We start from the raw sequence: 12835 nt of genomic DNA on the forward strand, positions 1-12835 counted from the left end.
TACACTTGTGATCGACTTACATAGTTGTCACCGTACTGAACTGTCATGCGGCGATGAATTTTTATCGCTTTCACGCCTTCACTCAACAAAAATTTCACGACACTTCGCTGCTCCAGCTTGGAGCACTCATGTAAGGGTGCCGCCAGCTTGTGTAACTATTTCCCAGCGTCCCGTTTGCGAGGCAGGCGTTCCAGCACCAGCTATGAATAGCTTACAGATGCCTTCACAAAATAATGAAACATATAACAATCACGGTCGTATTTTAGATTTGTTATACTATTTTTCCGGTTATTTATTGAATGTATCTTGTATATAAGTATTTTTGGATTTCACAGCGGATTTCGAACCCGGGACTGCTCGCACCAGAGGCGAGAGTATGAACAGCAAACGCGTATTATACATGCAAAAATGAAATAATTACCAAATATTATTTTGGTAAATCTAACAAAATGTAGCCCATTTGTTTAGGAAAACCAAATAATTTAGTGAAAATTACCAAGCGATTTGTTAAATAATTTATTCTTCGTAATTACTTATGTTATAATGTGGCTAATTTTAGCTAGGGTGGATAGTTTTATAAAACCAAGTGATTTCAAAATAAAATACACATTCAGATTAGAAAGTTCAGGGGAACTATCCGTTTCTGAAGCGAGATTGTTTTCCTGCTCCCACAAAAGTAGGCAATAGTTGGGCTGGAGAGTTCAAGGAACTAAGCGATTTCTAAAATTACACACTGGTTATTTTATGCCGCTTTTTTTTTTTTCCGGTCATCCGTTTAGAGGGTTATGTCCCTCTCTTCGGTATTTATGCCACTCTTTTTTTTTTTTTTTTTTTTTTGTCCTCGTTTTCCATTTAGAAGGGTACACCTTCTCTTTGGTAAGTGAATTGTTTTCATAAATGTTTTCCCTTCCAAGGTGATGGTCTAAGTGTTTTCAGTAATGAAGTGGTACATATTTACTTATTCTGAGGGTAGTTCACTTAGATCTTATTTATTCAGTAGTGGGAATATTACTTCAGTTAGGAAAGTAATAATTTGCTATGGTGCGGCATCGGCATGTGTTGGATATATCACGTGCCGTAGTTCCGGAGGATGATGGATATTATACAGCTGGTAGTCAGGATGCTGTGGATCTATCAGGAAGGTGTACATGGTTAAGAGATGCTGTAATGGTGTGCAGTGGTATGTGGGAAGGCAGTCGTGTAGAGCATCTTCGTACATTGTGCTAAGAAGTTGTGGATGGTGCGAGTTCATTCGACCAGTTATATATTTGTGACGGATGGCTTCGATGTGGGTTGTGATTTCGGGAAAGGTTATTCGCTCGTACAGTAGTCGTGTAGAACTTGGTAGGACTACTCTGAAGGCCAAACGAAGAGCATGTCTTTCCAGAACTTGTAGTTTGTGATAGAATGAGTCTGGGGCTGATATCCATGCAGTGTGGCCGTAAATAATTGCTGGTCGAAGGAAAGCCTTGTAGGTATGTAGGACAACCTGGGAGTTGAGTCCCCAGGATGTTCCAATTAGCCGTTTGAGCAAGCTCAGACGATTTGTAGCTTTTTGGACGATGTTGAGCAATAGAGGTTTCCAGGTTAGTTTGGAGTCAAATATGACTCCCAGGTATTTTGCAGTGGTGGCAGGCAGAATTGGAGTTCCCCGTATTTTGATGTTTAATAATGTTGGGTTCCTTTGGATCTTCGAGCGACAGGCTGTCTGTAGAAACACCAATGCTTGTGTTTTGAGAGCATTAATTGTGAGACGCCATGTGTCACACCATCTTTGGAAGGAGTTTATAGCTGGTAGGAGAGTTTTGTTTATGGCTTGGATGGTTGAACAACAGGCGAGAAATGCGGTGTCGTCAGCAAATTGGTAGATAGAAACTTGTGGGGGTTTTGGCATATCGGCAACGTATAGTATGTAGAGTAATGGTGATAAAGCAGCACCCTGTGGAACGCCAGAGTAAGGGAAAATGGGGTATGACATTGCTCCATTTACAGTGACATAAGCGACCCTATTTGTTAGGAAGCTGTGTACTAATCTGACATAGGAAAGCGGTAGGTGGAATTTATGGAGCTTGTAGATGAGCCCAGTATGCCATACTTTGTCAAATGCTTTCTCCAGGTCGAATAGTACTAGACAGGATGGTTTGGATGTGTTGAAGTGATTTGTGATGCGAGTCGTTAGTTTTAGTAAATTGTCAAGGACACTGTGTTGAGGTCTAAAGCCTGCTTGGTGCGACGGAAGTAAACTGTGTGCTTGTAAGTGCATGTGTATGCGTCGAACAATGATGCGTTCGAATATTTTGCTAAATGTTGATGTGAGCTGAATAGGTCGATAGTTTGTTGGGTTGGTACTATCTTTGTTTGGCTTTGGGAACATTAGAACCTTTGAAATCTTCCAGTCTGTCGGGTAGTGTCCTGTGCGGAGGATAAAATTGTAGATAATGGCCAGAAAGGACAGCAATGCAAGCGGGGCCAGTTTAATCAATACGTATGTGATATTGTCCAATCCGGGAGCAGTGTTTCTCTTCCTACGCACAGTATTGATAATATCATCTGTTGTGATAGGAACAGTTAGAGCATTTGTAGGATCAATAGTGTGCGTATTACTGGGTTGCAGTTGCCTGTTATTGGGGTTGGTGACTCTGTCAATTTTGGTCTGGAGGCGGAGATTTGGAGCTAGTTGTGGTGTTGGAGTGAAAGTGTCTTGCAAGACATTTGCGAAGGCATAAGCTTTTTCAGTGTCGGTGTTTAGGGCTGCGTCCTTGATTGTTATCGGATAAGGAGTACTACTGGATTGTCCAGTGAGCACTTTGAAACGTTTCCAGTATTTTGTGGGATGGCTTTCCTCACTCAATTGGTTGCACGTTTCAATCCATCGACGTTGTTTATAAGCTTTTATATAGTTTTGAACTGTACGCAGCCATTGACGGCGTAAGTTAAGGGATTCAGGATTTCTGGTCTGGAGGTAGTCCCTGTATGCTCGTCGTGATGCTGTGATTAGGTGAAGATATTGCGGAGGTAGCTTTGGTTTGTAACTATTGAGAGTGGTCGTAGGTATGTTAGTGGTTGCCGCACTGGTAATCTGAGCAGTAAGATGTTCCACCGCCGTATCGAGTTCCTCTGAATTGTTTGGTGGTGGATGCGGGTGAGAAAAAGCATTCTGTAGCTTTTCACTATATGCCTCCCAGTTCGCTTTGTTGTAACACCAGATTTTTCGAGGTTGTATTGTACTGCTCGTATTGCGGTTTCCAAGATTTAAGGTAATTTTCACTGGGTCATGGTCACTGCCGATGGAATCCAGCACAGATATGTTCAAGCAGGCACTTAGAGATGTTGATGTTATAACAACGTCAGGGGTAGTGTTACTTATGGGACGTGTGGCTCTGGGCAGTACATGGAATTCTGCTGTAGTGTTTTGGTCCAGAAATTGTAAAAAGTTTGTTTTGTCTTGCATGGTTCGACTATGATAATTGATGTCCGCTGCTATGATATAATGTTTGTTAAGGGTTTGGATATGTTGAAAGAATTGGTATGGAATAGTCTCCCCTGGTCTTACATAGATGGTAGCAAAAGTAACGACCCGGGATGGAAAGTAGATGGTACTAGCAGTATGTTCTGGCAAGTGGAAGTTTGGTGGGAAGGTAACTGTTCGATATGGTAATTTTCTATCTACTCCAATTGCTGTGCCGCCGTTTACTCTTAAGCCCGGCGGACCATCGTGGCGTAAGATGTTGTATGGTGGAATATGACAGATCATTTTTGGAGCAAGATAGGTTTCGTTTAGCGCAAAGCAGTGAACAGATTCTTCCAAAAGCAGGTGTTGCAATAAAGCTTTTCGTTTAGAAACGGATCGGATATTTAAAAATAGAAAATTATACATATTCCGTACTGCCATATTCAAAACCTTAAACCGCAGTTTCCAAGTGGATATGTGGAAATGCACATGAGGACCAGAGTATGTTGCATGGAGTTGCAAGTTGAAAATTGTTTTTGCAGATGCTGTTACTTGGGTTAATATGTGCGTTCTTAAAAATGGGTGCACATTTTGGAGAGTCAGGGTGAAGAAACGTATTAGATCTTCCACTGTTACTGGATGTCGTAGTGAATTGTCAGGTTCTGTAGCAGTGTCATTGGTGCGCAGGGGAACTGTTAGATCAGGGTGTTCAGGTATTGCATCTGGCTTGGCTTTGCATTTGTAACTGTATGTAGGATGGTTTTCCGTACATGTGACACATTTTGGTGCAGCAGTTTGGTTTTGACATTCTCTGGTTGAATGGGGTCCTGAACAGTATCCGCATTTATCTCGGTTTGGACATGCAGCAGTAGTGTGCTTGTTATACTGTTGGCATTTTTCGCACCGCAATGGAAGAGGTTTTTGAGAACGGGATGGTTCAACTTTGTACCTGCGTCTGTATATGTATGCTCCACTGTGTAGTAGGGTGTCTACAGCGTTTTGTGAGTCTGTTAGGACCCCGCACCATGTATGTGGGTCCGTTGTTATTGCGAATACGGATACATTTGCGGATTTGTACACCTTCGCATTCCAGTTCCTCAAAAATCTCTTCGTCTGTTAGACTAGGTTCTACACCCCTGATGACAACTGATAGTAGTGGGGATTTATGTGGTGGTGGTGGTTGTTTTTGAATGGAAGCATTTAGTGTTTGGATGTTTGCTTTGGCTCCATAGATTTCAAAAGAAGCTTTGTTTCTAATTAGTTTTGCAAAGTCTGGATCTGGTGATTTCAATATGATGCCATTACGGGTGAACAGTATTTGTGCAATTTGTGCCCTTGGTACATACATAGATGTTTGTTGGAACACATGTTTTGCTGTATTGAATTTGGTGTCGTAATTGGTGAGCAGGAAGTTGTATAAGCTGTTATCCTGTTGTTTGGATTTTAGTTGGGTTGCATGAGCTGTATTTCCTGTATCTCGTTTAATTGGTGATCTAGATCGTTGACGTTGAGGTAGAGGTAATCCTTCATAGGAATTGCGACGTCGGTGTTTTGTGGAATAGCTGGACGTTTGCATTGGATCACTGGTACTTCGTGAATCGAGCATCGTCTCGGAGTTTGGACCGTCCGTCCGTTTAGTACCTCCGGTGAAGGTTTTCACCCCTTCTCGCTGTCGTAGCAGCGTTGCAGGAAGACCATGATGCATATCAGAAGACCACAACCGTGAGTTGTTTATATGATCCAATAGAACAAACGCAAATCCTATGGGAAAAGAGGCACAAACTCAAACCAACTGACAACTCAATCCAAAGAAGCGAATCCAAATTCCAAACTAATTGTAGAGCCCAAGACAAAAGAGGAGGAAGGATGAAGGTAGTAAGGGAAAACAGTTTCAAAAAATAGTGCAAGTCGTATGTCTGCTCCACTCAACGTGTTCAACCAAAAAGGTTCCTCGCAATCACCTAACCACCGTATAGGCACAATTGGTACCGTTTGTCCGTTCCAGACTTACGGCTTCCACCTGGAATAATTGGCCCACGATGCGTGACACAAGAGAGACCGACTTACGATTACCTATACCTTGATGTATGCCACTCTTTTTTTTTTTTTTTTTTTTTTTTTTTTTTTTGTTTTGTCCTCGTTTTCCATTTAGAAGGGTACACCTTCTCTTTGGTAAGTGAATTGTTTCCATAAATGTTTTCCCTTACAAGGTGATGGTCTAAGTGTTTTCAGTAATGAAGTGGTACATATTTACTTATTCTGAGGGTAGTTCACTTAGATCTTATTTATTCAGTAGTGGGAATATTACTTCAGTTAGGAAAGTAATAATTTGCTATGGTGCGGCATGTGTTGGATATATCACGTGCCGTAGTTCCGGAGGATGATGGATATTATACAGCTGGTAGTCAGGATGCTGTGGATCTATCAGGAAGGTGTACATGGTTAAGAGATGCTGTAATGGTGTGCAGTGGTATGTGGGAAGGCAGTCGTGTAGAGCATCTTCGTACATTGTGCTAAGAAGTTGTGGATGGTACGAGTTCATTCGACCAGTTATATATTTGTGATGGATGGCTTCGATGTGGGTTGTGATTTCGGGAAAGGTTATTCGCTCATACAGTAGTCGTGTAGGACTTGGTAGGACTACTCTGAAGGCCAAACGAAGAGCATGTCTTTCCAGAACTTGTAGTTTGTGATAGAATGAGTCTGGGGCTGATATCCATGCAGTGTGGCCGTAAGTAATTGCTGGTCGAAGGAAAGCCTTGTAGGTATGTAGGACAACCTGGGAGTTGAGTCCCCAGGATGTTCCAATTAGCCGTTTGAGCAAGCTCAGACGATTTGTAGCTTTTTGGACGATGTTGAGCAATTGAGGTTTCCAGGTTAGCTTGGAGTCAAATATGACTCCCAGGTATTTTGCAGTGGTGGCAGGCAGAATTGGAGTTCCCCGTATTTTGATGTTTAATAATGTTGGGTTCCTTTGGATCTTCGAGCGACAGCCTGTCTGCAGAAACACCAATGCTTGTGTTTTGAGAGCATTAATTGTGAGACGCCATGTGTCACACCATCTTTGGAAGGAGTTTATAGCTGGTTGGAGAGTTTTGTTTATAGCTTGGATGGTTGAACAACAGGCGAGAAATGCGGTGTCGTCAGCGAATTGGTAGATAGGAACTTGTGGGGGTTTTGGCATATCGGCAACGTATAGTATGTAGAGTAATGGTGATAAAGCAGCAACCTGTGGAACGCCAGAGTAAGGGAAAATGGGGTATGACATTGCTCCATTTACAGTGACATAGGCGACCCTATTTGTTAGGAAGCTGTGTACTAATCTGACATAGGAAAGCGGTAGGTGGAATTTATGGAGCTTGTAGATGAGCCCAGTATGCCATACTTTGTCAAATGCTTTCTCCAGGTCGAATAGTACTAGACAGGATGGTTTGGATGTGTTGAAATGATTTGTGATGCGAGTCGTTAGTTTTAATAAATTATCAAGGACACTGTGTTGAGGTCTAAAGCCTGCTTGGTGCGACGGAAGTAAACTGTGTGCTTGTAAGTGCATGTGTATGCGTCGAACAATGATGCGTTCGAATATTTTGCTAAAGGTTGATGTGAGCTGAATAGGTCGATAGTTTTTTGGGTTGGTACTATCTTTGTTTGGTTTTGGGAACATTAGAACCTTTGAAATCTTCCAGTCTGTCGGGTAGTGTCCTGTGCGGAGGATAAAATTGTAGATAATGGCCAGAAAGGACAGCAATGCAAGCGGGGCCTGTTTAATCAATACGTATGTGATATTGTCCAATCCGGGAGCAGTGTTTCTCTTCCTACGCACAGTATTGATAATATCGTCTGTTGTGATAGGAACAGTTAGAGAATTTGTAGGATCAATAGTGTGCGTATTACTGGGTTGCAGTTGCCTGTTATTGGGGTTTGTGACTCTGTCAATTTTGGTCTGGAGGCGAAGATTTGGAGCTAGTTGTGGTGTTGGAATGAAAGTGTCTTGCAAGACATTTGCGAAGGCATAAGCTTTTTCAGTGTCTGTGTTTAGAGCTGCGTCCTTGATTGTTATCGGATAAGGAGTACTACTGGATTGTCCAGTGAGCACCTTGAAACGTTTCCAGTATTTGGTGGGATGGCTTTCGTCACTCAATTGGTTGCACGTTTCAATCCATCGACGTTGTTTATAAGCTTTTATATAGTTATGAACTGTACGCAGCCATTGACGGTGTAACTTAAGGGATTCGGGATTTCTGGTCTGGAGGTAGTCCCTGTATGCTCGTCGTGATGCTGTGATTAGGTGAAGATATTGCGGAGGTAGCTTTGGTTTGTAACTATTGAGAGTCGTCGTAGGTATGTTAGTGGTTGCCGCACTGGTAATCTGAGCAGTAAGATGTTCCACCGCCGTATCGAGTTCCTCTGAATTGTTTGGTGGTGGATGCGGGTGAGAAAAAGCATTCTGTAGCTTTTCACTATATGCCTCCCAGTTCGCTTTGTTGTAACACCAGATTTTTCGAGGTTGTATTGTACTGCTCGTATTGCGGTTACCAAGATTTAAGGTAATTTTCACTGGGTCATGGTCACTGCCGATGGAATCCAGCACAGATATGTTCAAGCAGGCACTTAGAGATGTTGATGTTATAACAACGTCAGGGGTAGTGTTACTTATGGGACGTGTGGCTCTGGGCAGTACATGGAATTTTGCTGTAGTGTTTTGGTCCAGAAATTGTAAAAAGTTTGTTTTGTCTTGCATGGTTCGGCTATGATAATTGATGTCCGCTGCTATGATATAATGTTTGCTAAGGGTTTGGATATGTTGAAAGAATTGGTATGGAATAGTCTCCCCTGGTCTTACATAGATGGTAGCAAATGTAACGACCCGGGATGGAAAGTAGATTGTACTAGCAGTATGTTCTGGCAAGTGGAAGTGTGGTGGGAAGGTAACTGTTCGATATGGTAATTTTCTATCTACTCCAATTGCTGTGCCGCCGTTTACTCTTAAGCCCGGCGGGCCATCGTGGCGTAAGATGTTGTATGGTGGAATATGACAGATCATTTTTGGAGCAAGATGGGTTTCGTTTAGCGCAAAGCAGTGAACAGATTCTTCCAAGAGCAGGTGTTGCAATAAAGCTTTTCGTTTAGAAACGGATCGGATATTTAAAAATAGAAAATTATACAAATTCCGTACTGCCATATTCAAAACCTTAAACCGCAGTTTCCAAGTGGGATATGTGGAAATGCACGTGAGGACCAGAGTATGTTGCATGGAGTTGCAAGTTGAAAATGGTTTTTGCCGATGCCGTTACTTGGGTTAATATGTGCGTTCTTAAAAATGGGTGCACATTTTGGAGAGTCAGTATGAAGAAACGTATTAGATCTTCCACTGTTACAGGATGTCGTAGTGAGTTGTCAGGTTCCGTAGCAGTGTCATTGGTGCGCAGGGGGACTGTTAGGTCGGGGTGTTCAGGTATTGCTTCTGGCTTGGCTTTGCATTTGTAGCTGTATGTAGGATGGTTTTCCGTACATGTGACACATTTTGGTGGAGCAGTTTGGTTTTGACATTCTTTGGTTGAATGGGGTCCTGAACAGTATCCGCATTTATCTCGGTTTGGACATGCAGCGGTAGTGTGCTTGTTATACTGTTGGCATTTTTCGCACCGCAATGGAAGAGGTTGTTGAGAACGGGATGGTTCAACTTTGTACCTGCGTCTGTATATGTATGCTCCACTGTGTAGTAGTGTGTCTACAGCATTTTGTGAGTCTGTTAGGACCCCGCACCATGTATGTGGGTTCGTTGTTATTGCGAATACGGATACATTTGCGGATTTGTACACCTTCGCATTCCAGTTCCTCAAAGATCTCCTCGTCTGTTAAGACAGGTTCTACACCCCTGATGACTACTGATAGTAGTGGGGATTTATGTGGTGGTGGTGGTTGTTTTTGAGTGGAAGCATTCAGTGTTTGGATGTTTGCTTTGGCTCCATAAATTTCAAAAGAAGCTTTGTTTCTAATTAGTTTTGCAAAGTCTGGATCTGGTGATTTCAATATGATGCCATTACGGGTGAACAGTATTTGTGCAATTTGTGCCCTTGGTACATACTTAGATGTTTGTTGGAACACATGTTTTGCTGTATTGAATTTGGTGTCGTAATTGGTGAGCAGGAAGTTGTATAAGCTGTTATCCTGTTGTTTGGATTTTAGTTGGGTTGCATGAGCTGTATTTCCTGTATCTCGTTTAATTGGTGATCTAGATCGTTGACGTTGAGGTAGAGGTAATCCTTCATAGGAATTGCGACGTCGGTGTTTTGTGGAATAGCTGGACGTTTGCATTGGATCATTGGTACTTCGTGAATCGAGCATCGTCTCGGAGTTTGGACCGTCCGTCCGTTTAGTACCTCCGGTGAAGGTTTTCACCCCTTCTCGCTGTCGTAGCAGCGTTGCAGGAAGACCATGATGCATATCAGAAGACCACAACCGTGAGTTGTTTATATGATCCAATAGAACAAACGCAAATCCTATGGGAAAAGAGGCACAAACTCAAACCAACTGACAACTCAATCCAAAGAAGCGAATCCAAATTCCAAACTAATTGTAGAGCCCAAGACAAAAGAAGAGGAAGGATGAAGGTAGTAAGGGAAAACAGTTTCAAAAAATAGTGCAAGTCGTATGTCTGCTCCACTCAACGTGTTCAACCAAAAAGGTTCCTCGCAATCACCTAACCACCGTATAGGCACAATTGGTACCGTTTGTCAGTTCCAGACTTACGGCTTCCACCTGGAATAATTGGCCCACGATGCGTGACACAAGAGAGACCGACTTACGATTACCTATACCTTGATGTATGCCACTCTCTTAGCTTCTACTTATATGTCCACAATCAAAGTGGTTGCTCATGGGAGATGCAATTTTATTCACTGCAGTACATTTTCTTCTTTAATTTGTAGCTTTGATGTTCACATATCTTTTGAGGGGTGTTAAAGCACAATTTCTCACTATGATTATAATCAAACGTACCATTATTTGTTGTCCAAAAACTTATGTTTCTTCAACACCTTTCGACAGAACCATCTAGCGGCCGGTGTAGAAGTAAGTAAGTAAGTATATTCTGAGCTTTTTTCAGAATATTAGGTTACACAACAACATAAAGACTCGCTTCGAGTAATTATCTATCTACATGAGTTTCAATTTTCGACAAAGGATTTTCATACTACACTCGACGAAACTGGACAATCGTTATTTCAAATGCGAAAGCACGCTGACGCACATATAGTAAATTTAACCAAACGTTTTGTTTCTCTTTACTTACATATGTATCATTTTGTTTACGAGTACCATATTTCGTCTGACCAAATTTTTTGGTATTCTTAAACAAAATTATTTAGTAATTACAAGCAGCATTTGGTTATCGGAAAGAAAAAGCATAGCCAAACAGCTCAACCATACTTTTTTGGTAATTCCAAACAAACCAGTTTTTTCTGTGTAGGCTAATTCGACTGTGCCTAGACTGTAGTGTGCCACACTTGAGGCATCGAACAAGAAACCACTTATTACATGGTGTTAAAACTATGCTATGAAATACCCTCAAACGTTATCATCTATCGTTTGATTGGTTGGATTAGGTCATTTTACGTCTCTTTTCTGATACTTTTGGCTAATCGCGACGATGGAGATGAAAGGTGATATAATGAGATGGATAAAGGGACAAACACATATGGACAATACAACTCAATTCTGGCTGCAGGTCCACACGCCAGACCATCTTTAGTCTGCAAACGCAGTCGAGGGCGTACTGCATGGAAGATAGGTTGATACTGGTGTGTCTTTACAAAAGGTTATTGCTGTATATTATTGGCAAAGTTTAGTATGCAGCCATGGGATGAAACAGCCTAACATGACGATTATCATGCCGAATTTGCTACACCACCAAGGTTTACTGAACAATCAGATGCAAAATATTTTACACTGGGTATCGTCGAGCTTCCGCGAAGGCGAAATAGTCATACTGTAGCCTTGAACTCTAGGATTCAGTGTTCGATCTCTGGTGAAGGCACACCGTCGATGGTTCAGATCTGACTCTAAACTGTAGTTCCAGTCCCGATTAGACTGCCTAAGCATAAAAGTGAACTTAAAAGAAATTTTGACAATGAACTTTTGAAATAACTAGGGTTCAAACGTGGGACCCTGGCTTCTTACCGTGTTACGCTCACCCCATTCCCCTATCGGCGGTCCTAGTAGTATATAGATTTAACCTATATTCAGTCCAATGGAACACATGCTTGTATATTGAGTGCATAGCGACTGCATATGATGCTGTTAAGTATAGGACCAATTATGAGTGACCCCCCCCCTGCCCCCAGCTTTTTCTGTTTCACACTGTAAATTTCCTTAGGAATGCAACAAAGTTTACTTTCAAACTTTTAAATTCTCTGTGCCTTCGGATAAGATTTCAATCTCTCTTGACAAAGGTTCAAACTTGGGACTTCTGGGATCGTGGAGCGTTACTTTCATCTCCCCCAACTCAGTGGTCGTAATTGTGTATAGAGTTAACCTGCATTCTGTTCCAAAAACACATGTTTGTATAGTGCATAGTGACTGTATACAATACGTTTAAGTATAGTACGAATTATGGGCGAACTACCAGAGAAAGTTCTTTTCTGTTCATATCCACCATTAATTCTAGTTTTGCTGGACGAACTATACAAGAGGCGCTGACAACGTAGTAAAAATACCAGCGCCTCGGTTTGTGTGTGTGTAAACAGGTGCACTGTGTATCTGTGAGAGTCCACAAAGTGTTCTATGCGTGATCGCGGTGTCAAACAACAAAACAAAGGAACACAAAACACAGAAGCAGAAGCGATTAAACTCACCACTATCATACAACTCACATATCTGCAACTCCGCCATCTTCGTGTGCGTGATGTCTTTGTGCGAAGCGAGGAACAAGACCACTTCCCGTTTCTCATTTTTGATGGGCACGATGTCCAGCAAGCACCAGAATGGCGTGCCTGCATAGAAGAAGAAGCAACAATTATGCCAACAATTGCAGTTAGACAGTAAATAGCAGTTCTGAAACAATTTACAACAGGCACTCAGTGTTTCAACAACAAATGTACACATTTAGTGGAACAATAATTCCTTTCAATTAGCCGTGACAGTTCTTCAAGCATGAGATGAGTTACCCTGCTGTTTATTACCATGTTGTTCTTTATCTTTTAAGTTTGAAGCAGGCCCACCGGGTGGGCTCTAGCCCCCGTTCCCATAGAATAGTTTTAATCCACCCGAATAGTTTAAAGTGCATACATTTGTTTCACATTCATGTACGAGTATATTTGAGTAAGAATCTCTATTACACACACAGGATAAACAGAGAAAGAAAGAAGGAAAAACTGGGGGTGA

The 12835-nt window shown here is 41.9% G+C and overlaps 1 protein-coding gene across 1 annotated transcript in view; it reads right to left on the reverse strand.

Moving 5' to 3' along the window:
- The window catches only part of Elk (Eag-like K[+] channel), a 647431-nt gene that overhangs the window by 228832 nt on the left and 405764 nt on the right, over positions 1-12835 (reverse strand). Inside the window, exon 4 of the mRNA XM_083125217.1 lies at positions 12307-12444. Within this exon, the coding sequence (XP_082981343.1) occupies positions 12307-12444 (138 nt within the window). The remainder of the gene's footprint in view (positions 1-12306; positions 12445-12835) is intronic.

The sequence above is a fragment of the Lepisma saccharinum genome, chromosome 1 (assembly GCF_977018435.1).
Source record: "Lepisma saccharinum chromosome 1, izLepSacc3.1, whole genome shotgun sequence".
NCBI lineage: Eukaryota > Metazoa > Arthropoda > Insecta > Zygentoma > Lepismatidae > Lepisma > Lepisma saccharinum.